Source organism: Xenopus laevis, chromosome 1L (assembly GCF_017654675.1).
Source record: "Xenopus laevis strain J_2021 chromosome 1L, Xenopus_laevis_v10.1, whole genome shotgun sequence".
NCBI classification, from domain to species: Eukaryota; Metazoa; Chordata; class Amphibia; order Anura; family Pipidae; genus Xenopus; species Xenopus laevis.
This window is the reverse complement of record NC_054371.1, coordinates 110,862,060-110,878,617: the sequence shown is the minus strand read 5'-3', so window position 1 is coordinate 110,878,617 and position 16,558 is coordinate 110,862,060. Positions and strand designations below refer to the sequence as shown.

The 16,558-nt window shown below is 36.6% G+C and overlaps 2 protein-coding genes across 2 annotated transcripts; one reads left to right on the top strand and one right to left on the bottom strand.

Annotated features, from left to right (window-relative positions):
• Window positions 1-420: 420 nt before the first annotated feature.
• caps.L (calcyphosine L homeolog) lies at window positions 421-8,676 on the bottom strand. The gene is made up of 5 exons (XM_018255144.2): window positions 8,434-8,676; window positions 5,310-5,449; window positions 2,968-3,145; window positions 2,605-2,814; window positions 421-1,298 (listed from the first exon to the last, which is right to left on the bottom strand). Exons 2-5 carry the CDS (start codon window positions 5,444-5,446, stop codon window positions 1,197-1,199), a joined length of 627 nt encoding a protein of 208 aa, XP_018110633.1. The 5' UTR covers window positions 5,447-5,449; window positions 8,434-8,676; the 3' UTR covers window positions 421-1,196.
• A 2,923-nt stretch (window positions 8,677-11,599) lies between these two features.
• vmac.L (vimentin type intermediate filament associated coiled-coil protein L homeolog) lies at window positions 11,600-16,319 on the top strand. Its single transcript, XM_041562029.1, has 2 exons — window positions 11,600-12,778; window positions 14,407-16,319. Exons 1-2 carry the CDS (start codon window positions 12,609-12,611, stop codon window positions 14,711-14,713), a joined length of 477 nt encoding a protein of 158 aa, XP_041417963.1. The 5' UTR covers window positions 11,600-12,608; the 3' UTR covers window positions 14,714-16,319.
• The last annotated feature ends 239 nt before the right edge of the window (window positions 16,320-16,558 follow it).

Here is a 16,558-nt window from a genome sequence, read left to right as displayed (position 1 = left end):
CCTTAAAGTGGACCTGTCACCCAGACATAAAAATAAATATAATAAAAGTAATTTTCAAATTAAACATGAAATCCAAATTATTTTTTTCATTTAAGCATTCATAACTGTTTTAAACTCATTTAAAAATCCTCAGCCATAGAGGCGGGGCAAGCAATTGCTTTCACTTTCTATTCAGCACTTCCTAGATGTCACTCCTCTCCCCACATCCCCCCCCCCTGTTCTCTTTACCATTTAATTGTGTAGCCAGGGCATGGGGATGGACATTGGGTCCCCCATTCTGGTGCACAAACAAGATTCTGAGATGATGCAAGGCTTGTCTTAATAACAGTGTCCACAAAATGGCTCCTGCCTGCTTGATATAATTATGAATTCCCAGATGGAAGGAAACAAGATTTAAATAATTTATACAGTGTAATTAAAGTTTATTTTGCTTGACTAACATGATAAAATAGGATTTGGAATAATTTGTTTGGGTGACGGGTCCCCTTTAAATGACCTGAAGGCAGAGGTTATTTAATTGCACTTAGCAATATTAAAGACGGGATTTATAATCTATCTCAGTTTAGTGAAGATCAAGTATTCATAGCCATGACCCTTACAGAGCGCTGGCAATATACAATATTCACACCAGTTGCCTGCCCCTAAAGAGCTTACAAATTAACCAATTCTTTCTGTAATTATATAAAGCACTTTGGTGGCTCTTTCCCATTTTATTTTTAGTCCTGCCCCCTTTACAGGTATTGAGTCACTAGTGAAACAACTTATGGTTGAGGTAGATGGCAAATTATTTAGCAAGGAATGTAAAAAAATGGATGTGGCATCATAAAACAATAAACGTGTATGTTACACCAAATGTTGTTTAAGTAAATTAAAATGTTGCTTTGAAAAACTTGAACATGATGCCCAGCTATTCATACCAGCGTGCATCAAGTGATTATATAATGTAGCTGTTTGGTATCATTTTGCTATGAAACGTGTACAAATGTTATTGTGAATGTATCCTATTTCTCTAAATTGAAAGTAGGTCATCAAAACTAATTGCTTTTGCAATTGATATATAAAGAAAAATAGTGTTGTGTGACTATATTCAGACAAGAACTATAACTCATGTATCTAAGCCATGCTTTGTACACACACCTTAAGGGAAAACAAAGTAAAACTAATAGACTCATTTTTGGAGGATTCTTTAACGGGTCCTAAATCTTCCACTCGTTCTTCATCATAACCACAAAGTAAGCATCACTGTCTATGGATGCGCTCACTCCGCTGTAGTAATTCAGGAATTCCTCTTCTGTCACCTGCCAGGGAAAAATCAGAATTACGGAAAGACCATCCACCACAGAGTTCATTTTAAAGGGGTGATTCACCTTTACATTAACTTTTAGTATATTATAGACTGGCCAGTTCTAAGCAACTTTTCAATTGGTCTTCATTATTTATTTTTTAGTTGGTTTCCGCTTCTGACTCTTTCCAGCTTTCAAATGGGGGTCACTGACCCCATCTAAAAAACAAATGCTCTGTAAGGCTACAAAATTATTGTTATTGCTACTTTTAATTGCTCATCTTCCTATTCAGTCCCTCTTAATTTTATATTCCAGTCACTTATTCAAATCAATGTGTGGTTGCTAGGGTAATTTGGACGCTAGCAATCAGATTGCTGAAACTGAAAACTGGAGAGCTGTAGAATAAAAAACAAAATTACTCAAAAACCACAAAAAATAAAAAAATTAGGGATGCACCAAATCCGGGATTTCGACAGGATTCTGCCTTTTTCGCAGGATTCGGATTCGACCGAATCCTTCTGCCCAGCCGAACCAAATCCGAATTTGGGCGGGGAGGGAAATTGTGTGACTTTTTGTCACAAAACAAGGAAGTAAAAAATGTTTTCCCCTTCCCACCCCTAATTTGCATATGCAGATTTGCATATGCAAATTAGGATTCGGTTCGGTATTCAGCCGAATCTTTCGCGAGGGATTCAGGGGTTCGGCCGAATCCAAAATAGTGGATTCGGTGCATCCCTACAAAAAAATGAAATGTCACTCTCTACATCATATCAAAGGTTAACGCAAAGGTGAACAATCCCTTTTTTTTTTTTTTAAAACAATTCTTTTATTCAATTTTGATGTACACATTGCAGTCCATAACAGGTTACAGTTTGCTAGCTGAAGCAAATATTTTTTAAAACCAATTTCCTTTTTCTCTGTAATAATAAAACAGTAACTTTTTAGATGGGGTCAGTGACATAGATTTGGAATATGGAAAGAGTCAGAAGAAGAAGGCAAATAATTCAAAAACTATAAAAAGTAAAAAATGAAGACCAAGTGAAAAGTTACTTAGAACAAGCCATTCTATGACATACTAAAATATCCCCTTAAATCACCCCCTTAAAGGAGGGCAACTAAACCTACAAGCAGCTGCTACCTGCATGGATGCATTATGCATTTTATTACTAATGTTGTGCTAGTCTATAGTTGCAGAACATGCTTAAGTTTCATATGGGACAATTGTGCAATGCAGCAAAATCATCTAACAGAATCAGTTTTACTTTTCTAAGATCTACCAACCTATGATAAATCCCCCCTTGGTGCTGAGAGTTATACACACCTGTCCATCTTTGTTATTGGGAGAATCAAAGTTGTCCAAGAAATTCTGGAAAACCTGCCTTTCATTCCACTCTCCATTACGGTATTTCTGGTGAAATTTGGGGTTGTAAACACCCTTAAGATCTTCAATTGTTATGACACCATCCCCAGTCCGGTCCATTTTTTTAAAGGCATCCAGTATGACCTGTCTACGGGCATTTGACATTGGTGGCTGTAAAGAGATAAGCAAAATAGATATGAGATCCTTTTCCATGGGATGAAAGGAAAAATACACTTTTATTTGAAAAATCATTTTTGCCAAATCTGATTTATTTTAAATTGAGAACTTATACCACAAAGCATCTTCAACACCAGCTTTTCTCACCCTAATTGAGTTCAGGAATTCATCAAAATTTATAGTGCCATTTCCATTTGTGTCAAACTGATGGAAAATGTCCAGAACCTCTGAAGGCTGCAGTGAAATGCCAAAATTTTGAAGACCCTTGGAAAATTCTTCAAGATCTAAAGTACTGCTCCTGTTATCATCCATGATTCGAAAAGCTCTGTTACAGAGAGATAGAAAATGAAACATGGATATTCAAAAGTGAAAGCTAAAAATGCAGGTTTTGCTGTAAAAGCTAACATGGATGATAGATGTACTGTAATATGTTCAATTAAACACTTACACGGGGGGGACCTATTTACTAAAACTTGAATTAATCAATTTTTTTTTATACTTCTAGCAAAGTACTACAAACTACTGCCTTCAAAGAATTGAACTCGTTTATCAATAATTTTCCTAGAAAAATTCAAACTCTGAAAAAAACAAGCGTCAATTTCTATTGTATGATTGATTCAAAAACTCAATTTTATCGAGTTTTCACAGTGGAAACTCAACTTCTTTTTATCTAATGCACATCACAATGTCAAGAAACAACTTCAGGATCATCTGTCATTGACTTCTACATGACCTCGACAGGTTTGAGATGGCATATTTTTGGATTCTAATTGTTAGCAGCTTTAGGGTATAATAAATCTCCAAAAATTCGAGTTTTTATTTTTTAATGAAAATTCTTTGTTTTCCTCCTAAAAAATTAGACCAGAAAAAAATTGAGGTTTAATAAATAGGCCCCTTAGAATATATAAAAACATATGCAACATTATTCCTGCTGCTACATTCTCATGCCTCAGCCTAACAACACTCCCTTACTTGTGGGTCTGAAAAAGATGGGAAGAGGTGGATGGGGCGGGGGGATGCCTATATGTCTTCCCCACCCCTCATGAATACAGAAATGTATTCATGGTGTGATGTAGGTCTCTGTGTTCCTGTAGCAATTTTTCAAGGTGCGGTGCAAATTTTTTTTTGCATTTTCCACCCTGCTATGCACTTTGGGGCATATTTATCAAGGGCCGAATTTAGAATTGAAAAAACATTGAAATTCTAATTCAAAAAGACCAACCAAAACCATCAAATCGTACGAATTGAAGGAATAGCGCATTCGATCAAATTCGATTTAAAGTTTTTCAAAAAAAAGCCTTAGATTTTTCAAAGTCTACCAATTGACTCCAAATAGGTTGCAGGAGGTCCCCCATAGGCTAAAACAGCAATTCGGCAAGTTGTAGATAACAAATGGTTGAAGTTGAATTTTTAAAGAGACAGTACATTTCGATATTCAAACTTTCAAATTTTTTTCGAATTTCCCTAGTCAAAGTACACAAAAAATATCTCAAAATTCGAATATTTTTTATTCGAAAATTCACCTCGACCTTTGATGCAAAGGGCAGATTTATGAAGGGTCGAATTTAGAGTTCATGGGAGTTTTTTTTAAACTCAAATAAACTCCCCTGAACTGGAAATTCACCCAAAATGCAACCAACTGCAATCTATGAAAAAAAATTGCATTTTTCAAACTCGGATGAATTTGAATACAATTCGATTCGAGTTTTTCTCAAAAAAAAAAAACTTCAACTCCAAATTGATCCCAGGGCGTCCTATGTAGGCTAAAAAAGTAATTTGTCAGGTTTAAGGTGGTGAATAGTCAAATTCAAATTCTTAAAGGCCCAGTAAATGATACATTTTGAAAATCTAATTCAAATTTTTTTAAAACCTCGAATCGAATTTTAACTATTCCGTAGTCTAATTTCAAAATTCGAATTTTCACTTCAACCCTTAATAAATTATCCCTAGCTAGACTTTGAATGAAGCTACTAACAGCAGTGCAACAGTTAGTTGTTTAGTTGTAATATTGGTGTGTAGGCAGCCATCTCAGATCATTTTGCCTGATCATGTGCTTTCAGAAAGAGCCAGTGCTGCGCTATGGAGCTGCTTTCTGACAGGCTATTGTTTCTCCTACTCAATGTAAGGTGTCGCAGTGGGACCTGGAGTGCTGTTCTTAGATCTATCAGGGAGCTGTTATCTTGTGTCAGGGAGCTGCTATCTGGTTACCTTCCCATTGTTCTGTTGTTAGGCTGCTGGGGGGGGGGAGGGGTGATATCACTCCAACTTGCAGTAAAGAGTGACTGAAGTTTATCACAGCACAAGTCACATCACTGGGGGCTCCTGGGAAACTGACAATATATCTAGCCCCATGTCAGATTTAAAAATTAAATAAAAAAATCAGTTATCAAGATAGATTTCAGTGCAGAAGTCTGCTGAAGCAGCACTATTAAGTTGTGTTTTGAAAAAAACAACACATTTTCCCATGACAGTATCCCTTTAATAAGTACCTGCCCAGGCCTTTTATCCCAGATGCTCCCCTTGCTAGACACTGCAGCCTCAGCTTCTCCACAGGATCCTGACATTGGGGATATTGCCGTTGAGCTTTAGCCATCATATCTCTCTCAAGTTGGGATACTGAAGCCATTACCTATTACAACCAGAAGTGGGAGAACACAAGATGAAACTTTGAGGCTTATCTTATCATTTTAGATTTAATGATTTTTGGTAAGTGAGCAGTAAAAATTAAAGTTGCTGTAATTTGACATTGTTTGTAATGGTTTTTCATTCAGATGGAAATGCTCACTATCCGTTCACATTAAAAATATTGAAGAATATTAAAAAAAAATTGAAAAAAACATTGACATAATTCACCTGTAAAAGACATGCTTATCAATGGTGCTTAGTTATCTTATCATTTATAATTGGTGCTTAGTCATGTCCCATAACGCAATAAATGGTGTGTACTATCTGAGCAAAAAAAAAAAATGGTGATTACTAGTAACAGCAGTCACTCTAATAATGTCACCGTCAGCATCATGTCCTGTCTTGCTGCATTTGTGGATGTTTGAGAAGATCCTTGATAATGAGGAGCCTGGCCCTCTGTACTCTTTGTATAATCTAGTGGTATAAGGGGAGGGATATTCATTCCTAACTCTCAAGAGAGAAATTGGGCCAGTCCCTTGAGAACTAGAGATGTCATACTCTTTACCCGTGTAGTCACTCTACTCTGGACTCTTCTTTGAGTACTGAAGACCAAAACTACACTGCCTATACAAGAAAATCTGTGTGCAGTTGCTGTTGCATTACTGACTAATAAAAGTCATAGTAAGTATACCCTATCTGTTTGGGGGACTAAATGTTTCTTACAAAAACAGCCACAGAGTGAAAACTTCAATCTTGGGAGGAACAATTGTTTGTTTTCATACTTTGGGGGTTCAAACCCCACTTTGTGGATGTAGCACATGTTTTTGTTAGATGAAGCACTTCTATGCATTGTTGGATAAAGCGCTCAATACATGCAGAGATACAGCTTCTAAAATGGCATAAAATGATTTTTAGATTTAGATTTTTTCTGTTATGGGTCCTCTTTCACATAGCAATTCCCTTGTCGGTTGCTGTGTGTTTTGTTGTGTCATTGTATCCAGGAATGAATGGATCAGCAGCTGTAAACAGCACACCATTAACATCTTATGTGCATTAGGGATCAATATTGTTTGCATAATGATCCTGTGATTAATGTTATTATTTAAATGTATGCCACACAGAAAAAAGTCTTACCCAAAGAGCCAAGGAAAACAACACTGCATATTGCAACCCAAGCAAATGCCATATCTAGGCTTAGAAAACATAATCTCATATTAAGTTGCTTAAATAAATACTGTACATAGGGCATGTGAATGGAAGACAAGCCAAAAGTGTTTTTGCTGTGCTCTCAATGGTTGATAAAAATTAACCTGTTCCATCCTATGCCACTAGTGCATTGTGTATTCAATATGCATGAAAGCCCACCGGCTACCTATTAATTGATGGGTGAGTGTTCCGGGGTAGACCTACAGTACTCTATAGTCTATCCGCAGTCACATTCAGTCTGGCTTATTTGTCATTTACATTCTGTGTCTCCTACTCACAGTACCCTTATCATGACCATAAATCAGCCAATATTTCTGTTATTCACAGGCCAGAAGGTCGTGTTTTGTCCAATTTATTAATCCACATTCATGGCCAAATAACACATTCATCTTAATGCAAGTGTCTAGGGGCGGTGCCACCCCTTACAATTTCTGGTCTATTCATTTTTTATATATTACAATAATATAATAAGAATTATTAGTAGACTGGTCAAAACAAATTGCTAATATTTGCTATTAGTAACTGCACTGTTACTAATTTTAGTCAGTTTGTTAGTTAATAATTTAATAAATCATAAAAATCTTCACTGCAGAAAAAAAATAAACTCTACAATTTGAAGATTATTGTACAATCCAAATGCAGCACTTTAGGTTTATGTCCAGATAGTTAAGTGCCATTATGAAACTAGTGGTGAGTTAGTAATAGGGTGTTTAGAAGCAACAAATCTACCAAGCCTAAATTTGCAACAGGGGTGATTGATATATAGCTATGGCTTTGCATTGTGCTTTACTGAGATGATGTATAAATGGAAGCATAGCTAGTTTAATGCATGGAATACAGGTGCAAATCATCAGAGCAGCAAGGAGGGATAACTGAATCTTACCTTGGGTTCTTTTTTGCATTTCAACTTTAGGCTGTTTCACAGACTTAATTTATCTCTATCGAGCTCATTATACTGCATAACTGATGTTTTCCCTCAATTAAGGAAAGCACCAATGTTTTGGGAATTCTGTACCTGTGTACTATACACTGTGCTGTACATTGCTTCAGCTTCTCATTTTCCCTATTGCTGTCATCTGTTTAAACTTACAATATCGGGTAAAATATCATCTTTTTTTGGCATTCAATAAAATCTAGACATCTAAACTGCTTTGATGTAAATTTCACCCCTTGATTACATATACTACATTAGATCTCTGAGTGTTTTCTCCTCCTGAAACTTTATAAGAAATCATGCAGCTAAGGCTTGAATCGTATTTCCAGCTCTGCTTTGTCAGAACTTAGAGCTATTTCAGCAGGATGGGGGAAACAATTTTGCTTATAACCAATGTATTTCCAAGTTGTAATCTGTTCATTGTGATGGGGAAGAAGACATTTTTAGAAAAAAATTATTCCTCTGCCTTCTGTTCTAAACTTGTTCTGAAGGTCTCTTTTATCCACAGTATATTACTATTGCCCTCTTTGAACAGCTTTTGCAGATCCCTAATCCCACTTTCATTTCCTTTACTAATCACTCATACATGTTCCAGTTCGCCATCCTTCTTGGCAATGAAGTGAAGATGATGGACCTCTAGTGCTACCCTTTAATGGATGGGTACCCTAAATTACAACAAGCAAAGGAGCTACTATACTTCACTACATACGTAAATGCGTTCTTGTAAAGAATTACCAATTATTATCTGCTGTAAACAAAGATAAATAACAAATCACCACTGCTTTCCTTTTGCTGTTGCACTTGTAGTGCAGAGAATACTCAGACTGTACAGACCAAAAATTTCTTACCTCGTTCTGTTGATCTCTGACAGTTAACCAACTTTTGTTTACTCGTGAGCCCCTTGCTTCTGCAGCTGTGCTTGCCCTCCACCTGATCCTTACTGAGAGTCCCAGCCTTGACTACCACTGAGAGACACCTCCTGTATCCGTAGTAACATCAGCATCTCAATGCGTCATGATGCACACTGCAGAACTCACAGCAGTCACAACCCCACCCTTCACTGCTAATTATAAGAATCCGGCACAGAAAAACTGTTTCTTTTACAGAGGTTAGAAGGCACAAAAGTCTTTAGGGAGACTCTTTGTGTAGCCACACAGAGCTAGAATTATATTATATATTATAATTATATTTACCTATTTTCTGGGAAGAAGCTGCAACTGTGGGATAACATGTACAGGCACTGGGAGAGCCCCGCTAGAGATTTATTCTTAGCCATTAGAAAATATGTAATATGAGCCACCAACAAAAATCTGTTTTAGGGTCAGTTGCCAGTACAAATGCATTAATTTTAATTTCTAAAAGTAATGCAAAGCAAATGGATATGAACATGTCAATTTCCTATTTACAGATGCAAGGTATTGATGGGCATGGTGGGAGGCAGACAACTGCAGGGGCTGGCCTTGAGTGCCCTCTCTACTTAGCCTGACACTACAGAAAATAAAACATATTGGGACATATTTATAAAGGCATCCAAAATATTTTAGGTTATACCACCTCTGAACTGGTGTAACCCATTAAAGTCAGTGGGGCTGAGGAGAAATTATTTTTTAAACAGTGGTAAAAACTGTATGCATACAAAAGTGTCCAGCAAAATTAGAAGCACATTAAAATGAAAACAATATCATTTAACAATGGAAAAAAGCACCTGAAAATACCATGGAGAAGAGTGTGATTCCCTTGAGCACATGCTTAGATTTCCAGGTGATGAAACATGCTGGTAAATGTTAATGGTTTGAGAGTGTCAGATTTGTCAGTGTTATTTGCCTGTTTATTTTATCATACTTGAGTTTCTTAAGGCTCACAAACAGTGGGCCACCACACAATGACAAATATGAAAGCATCTGTATGTAAGAGTCTTTAGACACAATAATTATTAACAATATTGAAAAAACAAGGATTTGCAGAAAAAGTGAGCAGATAATTAGATATACTGTATATAAACAGATGTATTGTATACATATACATCTCTTTTAGGTGCCAAAATGGTCTAAAATGATGTCTAAAATGTAGTACAGTTTGCAGTGCCTACTATTTTTAAAATTTCACAAACTGTTTTAAAACTACCTTATTCAAAACACTGGTGTGAAGTCTGATTTTCACTGTCCATTTAAACAGGATCATGCCACTAAGTCCAGTCTATAAATGAGAAACTGAATTCTTTGTCAAGGTATCCACTGTCAACAATTACTGATGAAATTTTCACTTTTAATGTACAGCCAATTATGTCTGAAACACCTACAACATCATAGCTCTCCCTATGAGAAAGCCAACAATTATTGGTAGATAGTTTTTTTATATTTAATATTTTTATTGGTTTACATTGAAACAAATAATAAATTCAATACATTTACAACATATCTTCAGCTGCATGAGTGTCATTGACTGGAAGCTTTATATAATTTCATAAAGATCATCCTGTATTTCTAGTCATTTTTCATGACCTCCCGGGTTAAGCTATATCAGCTCTGCCAACTTGCAGCTGGAAGTAAGGAAGAATAGGGGGCACATCTGGAAGAAGGGGGGGAGAGAAGAGATTAGTTTTTGTAAGGTAGCGCTTTCTGGTCAGTTGTAAGGGAGTTGGGCTGTTCAATGCTGCATTTCCTTACTATTCTGTAATTTCAACCACTTATCCTTCCCATTATTGTGTTATGTACCACCTTTAACACTGCAATCATAGGGGTCATTTACTTACCCCAGGGCTTTTATCAAAACAGCTAACTTAAGCAAAGCTTTGTACAAATGCATTTCCCATGTTGGTTTCAGCAGAATGTGTACTTTTACAAATATATGGTTTTTACATATTTGGTATCTCTGTATTCACCAATTCAGTTGTATTTTTGTGTATAAAATGAAATATTTCTGACATATATTCCTATATTATAAAAAATGTTTTCCATATCTTGTTACCACATTTCTTCATGTCGTTTCTAGTGTTGAATCATTTATGCCTTCAGGCCTGGACTGGCAATCTATGGGTTATGGCAAATGCCAGAAGGCCTCCTGTAATTTTCCACAGTCAATATAGGCTTCTGTGTGGACTGTTTGGGTCTTTGTGTATATATAATGCCAGGACCTATTTTGAATGTCAGTACAGACCAGCATGTGTTTCATTGCAAAGGATCACGTGAAGAAACGTAGTCTGTTTCTTTCATTGAATCTGTACTCACTTAGCCACAGGGGAGTATCAAATGCTGATGAAACGCAACTTGATGCAATCTACCTCAATCTGGCACTTCCCTATGGCAGAGTGAGTACGATTCATTGAAAGGAACAAGCTGTGTTTGTATGCATGAAACATCTGCTGCAGAGGAACACAGGAATAATGCCAATAATGTGTAAGAAAGCCTTAAAAAGCTCAGGTTGTCTTTAACACAAAAAGTCTGCCCCAGGAAATGCCCAAAAAGATAGAGACCACAACATGTTTAAAAAGGAACTATCACAAAAATGAAAAAATTATATAAGCTCCATCATACTGAAATAAGAAATATAATCAATTAAAAATTCTGTATCATTTCTGAAATAATCAAGTTTCTTTTCACTATCCCTCTCTAAGCATCTGTTCTCTATATTCTCTCTTCATGAAGGATTTGGGTTCCCTGCATGTAGGGAAGCAAGATTTCTAGTGATTTTAAAATAGTGAGCTCTAATTCATCTTCTAGGCAATATGACCCCCCCCCCACCCCCCAAAGGCTGTATTTGACTTAAAGGGCACCTGTCTTTGGTTGGTGATAACATTTTTACCCAACAGGTGCCCTTTAACTTTCATTCAAAATCAGACTCATAACTGCTGCATGAAGACAGAATGAAGAGAAACTGAGATGACAAGAGTGAATAGTAATTTGATTATTTCAGAATTTTTAATTGATTACATTTAGAAAATTTCTTGTGTTACTGTGATGAAGCTTATATTACATTTTCATTTTTCAAAACTGGTGGCACTGCTATAGTCCTCAAGCCAAGGGTTAACAGTAACAGAACAGTTGTTTATTCTGGATTTAAAAAAAAAATCAGTCGATCAGTAAAATCTGAGGAACAACAAAGCACTTGCAGAACAAACATGCTACCTATAGTTCCAGAGAAAACAAGGGATTATGAAATGTCTCAGAAGACAAAGCCAGCCAGCAATCACTTTACGAAAGTAAATAAAGGCACCACATTTGGCACGTTTACAATGCAGCCCAGAACTACCAGCTCTAAATGTCGCCACTGTCTACTTTCTATGACCTCACACAGCTTCAACTACTCAGTTATAACTAGCGATTTCCCCTTTCTGATTTATAAAGAGCCGGATATAAAACAGTTAAGCCTCGGGTCTGTTCCCCAGCTTATCGCATGCCGCTTTAGTAAGCCTCAGCCAATCAGGGTCCACCGAGTATTAGCCTCACTGCCAACCAGAACCGAGATCTGCGCTAGACTTCTCCCCCTCGTTCTGAATTATATCCAATCAGCTTCCGGTGTGCTGACACTTCCTGCTGCTGGTAGCTACAGAAAGTTACTTATTTAAATAAGTTTTCCCCCCTATATCTGGTAATATACGGAACCTTTAAGGAAACAGACTGTGGGCATTATAGGAGATTTCCGTTTTAACAGGTGACATCCCGTTCATGTATATGAGTGAGGCAGCTTTCTATGGGGTTTTCTGTACGAGGCGTGAGACTTCCTGCTATATCAAAACCCCTTGACTTTTTTTTCCAGCTTAATTATACAGTTGTAAATTCTCATAGTCCGTTGTGTAAACTGTATATATATATATATATAAATATATTCACTATCATCATCATTAAGTATTTAGCTTATATATAAATATAATACAAGCACTGACAGAGCCTGAAGCTCCTCTGATTAAAAGCATATCACCTTGTTTAGTCTTGGAATGACACACAATACCTGCATCTGCAAAACCTTTTGCAGGTAATACAGGTATTTACTGTATTAGCAGATAGTGGTACCTACCAATGCCACAATGTCTGCATTGACACCAGTGCAGATTAAAGAGGCAAATGCCCACCTGGCTGCACTTCACCACAGAGTTGCAGAGCTGGAAAGTACAGTGAGGGAGCAAGCAGAGAGTCTAATCCGCAAAGATGAACAGTACCGAGCAGCTGTCCGAGAAATCGCAGACAGCAGAGACAGGTAAGTAGCACACCCAGCATCAACTACTCCCAAATTAAGAGTTAATATTATCAATCCCCCTAACGATTAATTGTCCTCTTGTAGCAGATAAGTCAAAATAGAAATAAAAATCGTTCGTTTATTAGGCGACTAAAAAGGCCACTGATATTTTGTTAAATAGCCAGAGCATTAAGCTGACCATAAACGCAAAGATCTGATCGTACGAATCGAGGATTTATACGATTTTCGGACGGTGTGTGGAGAGTCCCGACATTTTTAGGCCCATTTTTCTGTCGGCTGCCGATAATATCTCTGCATTTATTGCCGATCGTACGATTTTCAGAGGGAGACTGTCACTAGCTTTGGTCGGACATAACTTTCATACGATTGCTGTCAGGGGCAGAACATTGGCTGATCTGTTCTTTTCTACTTTATTTGATCGGAATGGTTAGTGGCAGGTCGGGAGATGGGAAAGTCCGAACGCATGATGATTCGTACGATCGGATCTTTGCGTCTATGGCCAGTTTAAGGCGACAAAAGAGGCCACTGAAGTCGATATTTTGTTAAATAGCCGGAGCATTGTTATTTAAAGTGCATTACACAATATTTAAGTACTGTATGCTCCTGTAATACAGTTTTGCTATGGGATTCTACACTACTCACTACTGCTGCATATATGGTTACCAGGTTATTTAGAAAACTGGAGGCACTTCAATCATTAAAGGCAAGTAAATTGCAATTGGATAGAAAACAAGTTACTAAGTAACAGATCAAGGCTGCAGTCTTGGAACTGATGGTTACCTTGGTGAACTAATTATATCAAGTACATTAGCATGCCTTGGCTCAACTACAGTAGACCTCCTATCCTAACTAACTAGGGAACCAAATCCTAATTTGCATATGCATATTAAGGGCAGTAAAGGAAAAGGTGGGAATTTTTATTTTATTTCCTTGTTTTGTGACAAAAAATCACGTGATTTCCCTTCCCACACCTAATTTACATATGAAAATTTGGATTCGGTTCGGCTGTGCACAAGGATTCGGCTGAATTCGAATCCTGCTGAAAAATGCCAAATCCTGGCCGAATCCCCAGCTGAATCCTGGATTTGGTGCGTCCCTTTAGCTAACCAAGAGCACAAAAATACCATAGCAATTGTATCGCCATTTGCAGATTGTCCCTGTGCTTGCATTAGCATGCTGATCCTCAGCTGTAAGAAACACATAGGTAACTAGCTTTGCTGCTTTTTCAGTGGTATCATATGTCTGTCTCTTTTTCCCCTTGTGTAGTTTACTATATATGGATCATTAGTGTGAGGATGATAGATTTGAGATCCCTGTATGAAATAATTGTGATTTTATTAGTAACATGAATTAAAACAAATATTGGTAGAAAAAAAATGAAATAAAAAGCACACACACAACTTCATTTTTTATTTTGATTTTTTTTGTGTACGGAGCTACTATGGTTGTTCTCATATACAGCCCTATACAGACCAATGTTCCCACAAATTTCTTTCATAGCAGACCCAAAAACACCAGTTGGATGATTTTACGTGCAGGATTATTGATCTTTGAATCTTAATATATTGCTGTAACTGTAAATAGCAAATTTCAGAGAAACAAATAACAATGTCATTACCCTTTCACAGGGAAATCTTTGAACTCCAAAAGAGATTGACACAATCTGAGGAAGTGGAACAAAGGTTGATTGCCTCCATCAAGGAAAAAGACATTGAGCTTGATCGACTCAGACATCACAGCCACCTGCTGGCTCAGATGTGTCGTAGTAGGCCAGTCTTAGATGCCTTGGTCTCTGTGATGGTGGAGGCTGAGGGAGTTACTTCTCTTCCTACATCTGAAGAATGTAATGGCCTGCCAAAAGTCCCTGATTACCCACAAAGTGAAGATGACCTTGACTCAGATATAGAAAAAACTCTGTTTGGTACAACTGTTTGATGCATTCATTCCTATCTTTATTATACTTGCAACACTTGCTGCTGTTGTGGATAGTTTCTTCTTAATCACAAATCCTGTTCGAGAATCCTAAGTGGAAGTTGATCTCTTTCGGTACATTCATTATAATGAAATAATCTTATGTGCTATGATTTTTTTTATTTCTGATATATTTTCTATATTTAGAATGTGGACGTTACAGCATATGTTTGTATACTCTATTCCTTTCTTTTATAGCAATATTGAGCACTTTTGAGATGAACTTGACTTCTCAGGGATGTAGCATATCAGTGTCTCATTCAGATGCTTTATCAATCCCCTTTCACATAAAAAGAAGAATGACTTTTAACTTATGAGTTGTCAAGGTTTACACTTACAATAAAGGGTTCTATCAGATAAAATACACTTATATCAATGGAGTAACTAGATGTTACTGGACCCACCCACACAGCAAATTCTTTAAGGTTACCACCAGATTCAGACATTAACAATATATTTTAATTCCTCACTTCCCTCATTCCATTTACTTATTTCCTCCCTCAAAATGGCATAACTAGTAATTAATAGGTCCTACAGAAAAACCTGTTGCATTTTCTGACATACAAATTGGCATTTTGTCAGGTCATCTAGAAACTAAGGAAACACTATGCAATATGAAAAGCTTTAATTGACAAAATCTTTTTGGCTGCCGTTTTATAATTCAGATAACCACAGTTTAAATAAATGTTTCTGATGTGCATAATTTACCTGGTAGGTAGTGTCTGCCAACAGTATTTAAACATCTGTGCAGGAACTGGTATTGTTAAAAATGATACTAACAGAGCCATAAGTAACAGGGATAATAGACGTGACAAGTTTTAATGTATATGTTTTAATGCAATTTTTATAGAGAAAAAACTTTACTGCACACTATATAATCACTTTTTTTGTACTTTTTGATTTTAACCATAAGTATATAACATCGATTTAAACAAGTAATGAAGGGAGTTTGTCTGAACACTTGTTAGTTGTAACATAACTTGAAAAATCCCCCCACATTGTAGTATGCATTGGTTCAAAGGGTGCTTCCTCAAACAAATATTTTATCCTACAGTAAACAAGTCATGCTGTTTGGCAGTTGGGCATTCTGAAATCCATTCAACTGAAATCACATAAAGCTCTCTTATAATACAAAGCTTTAATGGGGCAGTATACCCAATTTCAATATGAGTGCATTGAATAGGACTTGTGCTGGACATATAATTGTACATATCATTTTTGTTATTCTTCGAGTGAAACAGGGAAACCTCAGCTACTCCATGTTTGGTCCTGGCAAGGTAGATAATTAGGTTACAAGAGAATAAATAACCCCCATTCATAATGTACTTCTGTTTATCTGCGTATATACCTTGCAGGGACCAAATGTGGAGTAGCTCCCTGTTTATCTCAAGAATAACAAAAACGTTAGATTCTGCGATTTAAAGAATAGGTAGAAACTATGTTCAACACAAGCCCTTCATGTGAAAGGAAGGGGATGGGTAGTAATACCCCTTTTAACTCCTGCTATTAAACTGCGACTTTTCAACTTTTGTGAGTTTAATAAACTTTAATAAAATATTTTGTCTCTAAACTTGCAGACTTGAAAAGAGGATTGGCTTTATTACTGTTACAAACAATGCATTCTTCTAATTCATTAATATAAGATAAATACAATTTATCTCATGCTTCTTTTATGTTGGAGCATTTGCAGGTGCAGTTGCAGATATATTGTTATATAGGACATAGGAAATCTAAATGTTGCCAGTCTAAAGGGCTATGGAAATTTAGCATATGCCATGCTCTTAATTTTTACAGATCACTAAAATTTTA